Source organism: Fukomys damarensis, unplaced genomic scaffold (assembly GCF_012274545.1).
Source record: "Fukomys damarensis isolate Sample0158 unplaced genomic scaffold, DMR_v1.0_HiC HiC_scaffold_17, whole genome shotgun sequence".
NCBI classification, from domain to species: Eukaryota; Metazoa; Chordata; class Mammalia; order Rodentia; family Bathyergidae; genus Fukomys; species Fukomys damarensis.
This window is the reverse complement of record NW_022900929.1, coordinates 44,171,559-44,181,159: the sequence shown is the minus strand read 5'-3', so window position 1 is coordinate 44,181,159 and position 9,601 is coordinate 44,171,559. Positions and strand designations below refer to the sequence as shown.

The window sequence follows — 9,601 nt, the reverse complement described above, 5'->3', positions numbered from 1 at the left end:
AGGTGGACAAAAGCAACTAGCTGATCAATGGTTCTTTAATAATATTTATGTGCAGTGATGTATTAGGTAGAAGTTGACACTATATGTCATAGTTGTTGACAATGAACACTGCATGATCAAATCACTTCAGTTTTACCATTTCCAACATTTAAAAATATATTTTTTTGGATTGATAGAATTGTTCTACAATTTTATCTATGCATGAGGTATCTGTACACTATCTTGTTGGTAAATAAAGTTTGTACATTTCTTGGTACAGTCTCATGTAATAAAATTTGCAGTTGCGTTGTTTCAGGAAATTTAATTCACATTTCTGAGGTTGATTTTCTCATTCTCAATTTGGGGATAACAATTTCATGTAAGCCAATACATATAGCATGATACCAAGAATTGACAAGTAAGGATTAGAACTACATAATATTATTCTACTGTTTTTGTATTTTATTCCAATATAAAAAATACAAGTAATGCATGTAAAATTTTTATTTTGTTTGTTTTATGACTTTAATTGTTGATTCAGATACATTTCCAATACATTTATAATTCTGGAAGAAATAAAATGAACGTGTTTTATGATTTGCAGGGTTGAGCAGTATTTTTGAATTTCAAGAGTATATTTATGCATGTTAAAAACAATAATGCTCTGAATATTTAAATGGAACACTTGAGCACTAATGAGTCATTAAAATTTATTTACTCAGTGCTTATTTTATCTTAACATCTGAAGTAGTAGTATGATCTCAAGAATTAAAAAGGTAAGGAATGATTCCTGCCTTAACGCATATTTTTAATACAAATATTTCATAATCACTGATAATAAATTAAGTGCTAAATTTTAATCTTTGAGATTGAAGTAACCAAAGAGAATAGCATTCATTTTTTTCCATTTTTTAATGACTTAAAGTTCATGAAGTTAACATAGGAGTGATTTCCATTTTTTTCATTGTTTACTGGTGCATTTTACGTGTACAATATGATGGCACTCACTTTTGGGTATTTGTTCAACCTTATCAGCTGATCATTTTTCTCTTCCTTAATAATATTAATTTTATCTGTGTAACATTTTAGTAAGACAAAATAATAATTCAACAATTTTTCCAGCAAAATAAATGAAATTTTAGAGGGGAAGTGTCAGTGTTATGAAATACTTTTTGCAAAATTACTTAAGAAAAACTTTAAGAGAAGGATGCTTTTGCACAATACATTCTAAATACAACTAAAAAGTATAGACAGTAGTGTGAATAAACTTCCCTTAAAGATCAATAGATTTGGAATTTAGAGACATAATATAAGTTTTTGTCCTTACTGGACGATAAATGCTGAATTTGCCTATTTGCAATAAACATATTGCTGTTCCATGAGACAGGAAGCATAGGTATTAAGCCAATGGTAGCTAACCTTTCAGAGCTTTCGAGGATGGGCTCTGGCAAGAAAGCTATACGTTCACCATCACTGTATTTCAAACTACTTTCAATTTGACATGTCCATGATGTTTCTGGGCATTAATGGTTTCCTTTGGGATGCATGTAGTAGTTTCTAAACCTCTGCATAGCAGTTTTCATCTCCTTATTTCGCAGGGTATAAATGGCTGGATTTAGGAGAGGAGTAATAACAGAGTAAAAGACAGCAAGAAATTTGTCCAGCCAGGTGATGTTTAGTGGCCACACATAGATGAAGATGCAGGGCACGAAGAAGATCACCACCACCGTGATGTGGGCAGTGCAGGTGGACAGTGCCTTGGAAGCACCTGTTTTGGAGCTTTTGCGGACAGTGAGAAGAATGTATGTATAGGAGATCAGCAACAGAATAAAGCAGGTTACAGCCACAACTCCAGTGTCAGCATTCATTAATGTTCCCAAGTCAGAAGACTCCATGCAGGCTAACTTGATTATCAGTGGTATATCACAGAAGAAGCTATCCATTTCCCTGGGGCCACAGAATGGCAGCTGCATAATCAAAACCATTTGACTCATGGCGTGCACAAAGCCAGCTGTCCAGGATGTCAACACTAGTCCAACACATCTCTTCAAGTTCATAATAGTGGAGTAGTGCAGTGGTTTGCAGATGGCCACATAGCGGTCATAGGCCATAGCCACCAGCAGCACCATCTCACATCCTGCAATGAAATGGACAAAGAGGATCTGGCACATGCAACCTCCAAAGGAAATGGTCTTGTTCTCATGCAGAAAGTCTGTGATCATCTTAGGAGTTGTCACTGTGGAAAGCCACATGTCAACAAAGGACAAGTTGGCCAAAAAGAAGTACATGGGGGAATGAAGATGAGGGTCGGTGATTATTAAGATCAAGATGACAGTGTTTCCAGATACAATGGTCAGGTAAAGCATCAAAAATATCACGAAGAGTAAGACTTGAATATTCCATGAGCGGCAAAGTCCCAGAAGCACAAATTCTGACACCGCAGATTGATTTCCTCCGCCCATTCTGTGAAGTCCGTTCTTTTAGTCTAGAAGTGATAGATCACCAGCCAATGGGATGAGAAAAGGGACTTAAATTTGGAATTTGATATTCACATTGATATTCAGCAGTACTTGTAATTGAAAAGCAAATTCTGACAGGAAATATTAGTTAAATATACAAGGGGTTATGCCCAAAGTAGAAGCTAAAGACTGTCTAAGGATGGCTGTTTCTGGAAGAAATCTGAGATGGATTCTTATCCCAATGATTCAGAGTGTTCTCACCAGAAGAGAGTCAGAGAAGCAGGAGCAGGACAGTTAAAGGACAGACTGAGAGGATGACTGCGGTTCTGTGCAGTATACCAGCAGAATTAACACTAATTAGGTAAATATTTAGGTCTGTGATGGGTAAGTGATATTCAAATGCAATACATTGACATGATATAATGTAACAGTTTCTCTGTATTATATGTAATGCCTGCTTCAAGCCTTAGTCAAACATTTTAAGCTAGAAATCCTGTTATATTATCTTTATATTATCATTTTGTATTATCCTTTTTAAAATCTATGCATACATTGGGGCAACCTTTGCGAGAAGCTACACAGACAAATATATACTAGTTATCTTGGCATAAGTATTTGGATGCAAAGCCAGTATATAATTTATCATTAAGTAAAATTTGAAATCTAGTGGCATTCATGTAGCATGCTATTGAGACTAAAAAACACAGCAGTACAGAGTATGTAGAAAAGATTTAACCAACGCTGTCTGTGATTGTGTCTCAGACTCTGACTGCAAGTTTATTAATTTAAGCTTTTCAATAATCAATATTTACCTTCGATTTTATGACTGGATTTTAGGAAAACTTTAGGCTTTGGAATATTGCAATCCTCTAACCATTAGAGATGCAAATGTTTTGTACCTGTTTATTCTATTTTGAAAAGTAAAATTTGCATACACTTGTAAGTAAGCTATGTCGTTGATTTGTAATAGAACTAAGTGAAGGTTAAGTTCAATGTACAGTTCATCTCTAAATGGTGATATTGCTTAACTTGATTTCTAAGTAAGCTGGAAATACTTAAGAAATTCCTAAGTATACACTAAACATAAAATTGTCTCTTTCCCTCATTTTTTTTTCATTCTCAGCATTGAATCATTTTTTGGTGCTGTTTCACTTTTTTTCTTTACTTTCATTTTTGGACAGTTTTGTATGTTATTTGTAACCCATTCTGGATCCAATAAAATAGATGAAAATTAGAATAATTACATCATGGTGAGCACTGGATTTAGTTTCTTTTCAATGTTTATAAAAATGTAGAGTAATGATGCAAAAGGAAAAAATTTCTTAAATAGATTACTAAGTCACACATCTATTTACTGTGAAAAGGGAAACATGCTGTACAAATGAACATACCTTCCATGATAGGTTCACTTAATGTCTAAGGAAAAATCCAGGCTTGTTTCTTTCTTTCTTTCTTTTTTTTATGGTTCCAGGGATCGAACTCTGGACCTTGAGCTTGTGAGGCAGGTGGCAATAAAACTGAGCTAAATCCCTGGAAAAAATCCTGTTTCTGAGCACTGACAAATTTGAATTATCTAACATTTACCTTTACCTTAGTTGCTGATAAATACAAAATTTTCTAGGATAATGTTTAAAAAGTACTTCTGAACCTTTGGTAGAAAAAGCTTTAAGGAAGGATTTGATGACTGGTGATTAGACACTTGTGGCATAATGTAACAATAAAAATCATGCCACTTTCTAAGAGAATTTTGAAGTTTTGAATATTTCATATTAGTAACTATATTTTCTATTGTTATTAAACAATATTAAGGATAATTTGTGGAATAAAATAATCATAGAATTGTTTTGGTCTGAAATCTGACATTTTTCTGACCACTGAATTTAAAATTAATTCAGTTCTTTTGTTCATTTTCTCATATTTATAAAGAGTACATTCAGTTTACCTTATATGTCCTGAAAAGAACCTCAAAAATGTACAAAAACCCTTCAATTTCTTCAGTACTCAGTTGTTAATAAATATTATTAGATTCTAGTCTCTATTAATTAGGGTGAAACTGAAAGCAGTACATTTTCCAGAGTCCATTGTCAGTAATTTCAATATATATCTTTAATTATATTCAAAATGTATTAACTATTTTTATTTAATTATGCATAATTATGGTATTTTCTTTAAGCAAAATATATGTACTCAAATTTCTTTAAGATGCTTCTTTACTTACATTTTCTGTATATTGACATGTATTTATTATCAGCAATCTGATAAGATAAAAAGAGAAGAAAAGCATGTCATACCTATTTGCTATATCCAGGCTTTAGTAGTTTTATCTTACGCTTTAGCCTCCCTTGGAGAGGTTGTTAGCAGTATAAGAAAACCTGTAAAAGTAAAGGGGGTGTTCTATAAAAGCACCTTTGGAATTCTTACCTGCAACAAAACATACAACCTCCTAAAATAGGTAATGTCAACTCTGGCATTGGAAAAATTGAAAAATTAGAGAAAATAGCAAAGTCTGCATTCTTATAGAGGTAGTAAAATAAATCACACCTGTTTATCTGTTCATTTCTGTGTAATCTTCCAAAAAATAATTTATATGATAATAATCATGTAACTGTCAGATTGTCAGTATTTGTATTTTACAGGAGAAATTTAGGTCCGACTATTTAATAAATACCTAAGATATAGGCTGAGGTTCACCAGCACAAAAGTCCAAGTTATTTCTATTTACTCCTTTTCATTTCCTGTTTTCTTCAGGGGCGTTTTAATTTTATTTCTGTAGTAATATTATTTCTTATTTGATAAAAAACACATTAATCTCTATCTCTTTGCTTAAAACTTACATTTAATGCTTATCTCTTAGAGGAAAGAAAGTACCCTTAAAACAGGAGAGGCCATTCGAGAACAAGCACAGCTGGGATACGAACACATCACATAGCCATCCAGAAACCGACTTCCTCTGCAGCCCTAGGTACTCTCACGAAGCAAGCCTTACGGTGGCGGGCGCTGTACTTAACAAGACCACAGAAATCCAGTAGGAATAGAGATAGAACAGAGCAAGGAAATATGAATGGTCTGCTAAAAATGTTAGAATCAAATAAACCACACTCAAGTCAGAGCATAATAGCCTACATAAAACATAATTAGAAATAGTCTTAGAATGATTGTAAAGAAAATGATAGAGATGAGAAGACTTACTATGCACAATATTTTTCTCCTACATGTGGTTATTTGATAGTCTTGTCTTCTGATGTGCACCTGGAGTAATATCCATTGTTGGTGCAGAGAGTGTGTATAAATAGCTATCCCTCAATCTGTCATATATGCACCACCAGAGGAGGTCCCTTGGGTCACAGTACCTATTACATGTTTAGAATGGAATAAGCATTGTGCAAATAATCTATTGCGGATATCTGTGGGGAATGCTTCACTATGATTGCTGTCAACTGTTGCATGCTCTCTGTTAGACTAAGAAAAACAGGAACATCCAGTGTCAACCCACGGTTAAATGTTACTGAATATTTTAAAATTTGAATTATATTTATTTTCTAAGACACAAACAAGTATTACCTCTTCTCTCTCATATGTGGAAGGTAAACATTTGATCTGCAGTAGGATAGTGATTAGTAGAAGTATCAAAATATGTGTGAGGGTGGATAAAGGATAATTCAAAAGTGCAAGCATGTAGGCAGAGGCTGCACTGAACCCTGTTAATATATAACTTTTTATTTTGGTACTGGGTATTAAACTTAGGACCTTGTACTTATGAGGCAGGTGTGGTAACCACTGAGCTAAATTCCTAGTCCAATATAAAATATTAATATGTGTTAATTGAAACTGAAAAAAAAATTTATACTAATGGAGGAATATGGTGTTTTGACACCCAAATTTGTTGTGTAATGCTTGCAAATCCTTCATTTCTTTAGTTACATTACTTGTATTGTTAATGCTATTTCAAATGAGATTGTTTCTTAGTTACCTTTGTGGATAATTCCTGGATAGGATAGAGAAATATTATTTTTATGTACTTATATTTTACCCTACAACTTAGTTGAACTTACTACTTCTAACAGATTTTCAGTGTAATGCCTAGGGCATTTACAAACTGTATATCTGAAAAGGGGTTAATATCCATAATACATGAGGATATTTTAAAAATGTTGAATGAGGCTAGGGATGTATGTATTCAGTGGCAGATTTCTTTCCTAACATGCAAGATCCTGGGCATGATCCTTAACACCATACACGGAAAACAAAAATTATTGAAGGAAAGATAAGAAAAGCTCACTCTTACTAATTATTAGTGAAGTATAAATTAAAAACATAGTCAGAGCATCACCTCACCCAAATGATGACAGCGATTTTCAGTGAGAGTACAGATTTCAAGTGTTAGGGAGGATGGAACAAAATGGAACCCTCACAGCCTGTTGGGGTTATTATAGAGAATAGTATGGAGATTCCTCAACAACTGGAAATAGAATTATCATACTACACAGAAATATATGGGTATATGTCCAAAACAATTCAAATCAGCAAATGAAAGTAATGTCTACATTCTGACTTTCATTGAATCATTATTCATAATAGCCAAAATGTGGAATCAACTAACATGCTTATCAAAGGATGAATGGAAAAGAAAAACTGGTGTACAGTGTCTCCAAAAAGGAGTCCTACTTATCTCTTAAAAAGCAGGAAATACTGGTTATCTGCAACAAGATGAACTTGAGAGATGCTATGCTAAGTGCAATAAGCAAAGAATAAATTGTCAAATACTACATGATATTTATTGTAGGTGAAATCTAAATGAGTTTTTAGTGAAATAGAGACTGGAGTGATGGTTTGGAGAGACTGGGGAGAGGAATTATAGAAAAGTGGTATTTGTTGGCCAAAGGATATAAAATTCCAATTAGTCAAGACAAACAAATAAATATTTTACAAATAAATATTTTATTAGAACATATTTGCATTACATAATGAAGACTTAGAAAATGGTCATAACATAAAATTGACTTTATTATCTATTTTTCACAGAAAAATAACCATAGTTCGCAATTTACTGTGTAATTTAAAATTGCAAAAGACTTTAAATATTCTCACTTTAAATAACAGGTAAGTATGTGAAGATATGGAAAGGAGCTTATATAATCATTTCAAAACATGCGTCTATGGAAAACTTTCTAATGCATCCCACAAATATAGATAATTATTTTCAGCCTAAAGGAAGGAAAGAAAATCCAGAGTGGTGATCTCCCCACCATGCTTGCCAGCAGACGCCCTTGGGACAAACAGCAATGTTCCCCTGACTTAAATGAGCAGAGCTATGCTCAATTTGCACCCCTCCATCCCCAAGTGACCCAGTGAGCCCGTGCTGGATGAGCAGCAATCCGCTTCCAATGTGAGCAAGCAGGCCCATACCCCAACGCTAGGATGAGAAGACCACCCACCACCTCCAAAGCTGGATCGACATCTTTGCTTCCCCTCAGGGGTGAGCTAACCAACCACCTGACCCTGGACAAGGACGTTGTAGGGTGAGAGAAAGGAGCAAGCAGACTTGGTAACCATCTCTGTTAAGTCTAACTGTCCTCTTGAAGCCCTGCCTATATCCAGTAAACACTAGAGGGCTGATTCGGTTTACTGTGTATATCTATCAAAGGGAGCAACGACATGCCTTGGCTTGATGGGTAACCACAGTCCTGAGTGAATGGACAGAGAGGCCTCTGGCTCTATGGGGACCTGCACAAACCCATCGGCTTTAAAGGTAGGGGAAGAAACTTGTGACTGTCTGGTCCGATAGTGCAGCTCCTGGAAGGAAACCATTGAAAAATACAGGAATTTTTTTCTTTGACTCTACTTTAAAAACAATTTTTTACCATTGCTTATTTTTTTTATCTTTCATTCATAGCTTTTTTTAAAAAAGGGATTTAGGGTTTTTGACCCTTTTCCTCTTTGATTTCTTTTGTCACTTTTTTTTCTTTTCCCCTTTGAACTCTTTTATTTCCTCTACATCATCTTTTTAATTTTTATCTCGTGATTTGCTCTCTGAGAAGACCATCCACCAAATATAAAGCTGAATTGACATTTTTGCCTTTATTTTTTTATCTTACATTTTATCTTCTTACTATTCTTTTCATCTGAAAATGTTCTCTGGCATTATTAATTCCCCTTTATTCCTCAGAAGGATCCCCTATGTCACATTTCTTTTCTCCTCCTATTACATTGATCCATTTTTTCATATTTCCCTTTTAGTTTTTATTAAGTTCATTGGTACATTTTAGGTATAAATTCAGTTACATTAATCATTGGAATATTGTTTCTTTACATAACTTATCTTGGTTCTTATTTTTCACATTCCCCAGCCCTCCCTTCACCCCCTCCACTCTTCCCTGTTTACAAAGATATTGTTTCCATTTTATTCCTTTTATCATATTTTTTTCTTTTTCCTTTTTAACTTTCCCTTACCTGTTCCACTTCCCATACTCCTTTAGACTATTTCTTCCTATCACACAATATGAATTATAAGTTTGGAACCTTTTTTATACTTTTAGTTTTTCACACCAGAGAAACTATTTGGTATTTACACTTGTCCTGTTAATTTCACTTAAGATTATGGCCCCAATGTCCATCAACTTAGCTTTAAATATTTCTAGTTTCTCATTATTTATGGCTGAGTAGTACTCCACTTTATAAAAAAAAACACACACACATCTTCTTTATCCAGTCTCCAGCTGATGGGCAATTGCATTGTTTCCATGTTTTAGCTATTACACATTGTGCCACTATGAACATGGGTGAACATATATCATTGTGGTATGATTCTTTTTTTTCAGCTTTAATTGAGTTTATTGGTACATTTTAGGGATACAGTACAGTTACATTCATTGTTGGGATCTTGTACCTCTACATGACAAGTCTTGATTCTCATTTTTTCCCCTTACTCCTGCCCTCCCTTCACCCCTCCTCCCCTCCCGATCTACAAACACTTTATTTTCATCTCTTCATTATCTCACATTTTTTTCTTTTCCCTTTTTACCCTTCCCCTACCCATCCCACCTTCCCTACACCTTTAGCTCCTTCCTTTCCATTCTAAATGTCAGTAATCTTATTAGGATCTTATGTATTATTGCAGATTATTCACACCATGGAAACTATTCAGTATTTACACGTGTGACTTA

At 34.1% G+C, this 9,601-nt stretch overlaps 1 protein-coding gene across 1 annotated transcript; it reads right to left on the bottom strand.

The window, feature by feature from the left end:
- Window positions 1-1,502: 1,502 nt before the first annotated feature.
- Window positions 1,503-4,679, bottom strand: LOC104849719 (olfactory receptor 4K14). Its single transcript, XM_010606245.1, has 2 exons — window positions 4,657-4,679; window positions 1,503-2,464 (listed from the first exon to the last, which is right to left on the bottom strand). Exon 2 carries the CDS (start codon window positions 2,439-2,441, stop codon window positions 1,503-1,505), a length of 939 nt encoding a protein of 312 aa, XP_010604547.1. The 5' UTR covers window positions 2,442-2,464; window positions 4,657-4,679.
- Between the last annotated feature and the right edge of the window lie 4,922 nt (window positions 4,680-9,601).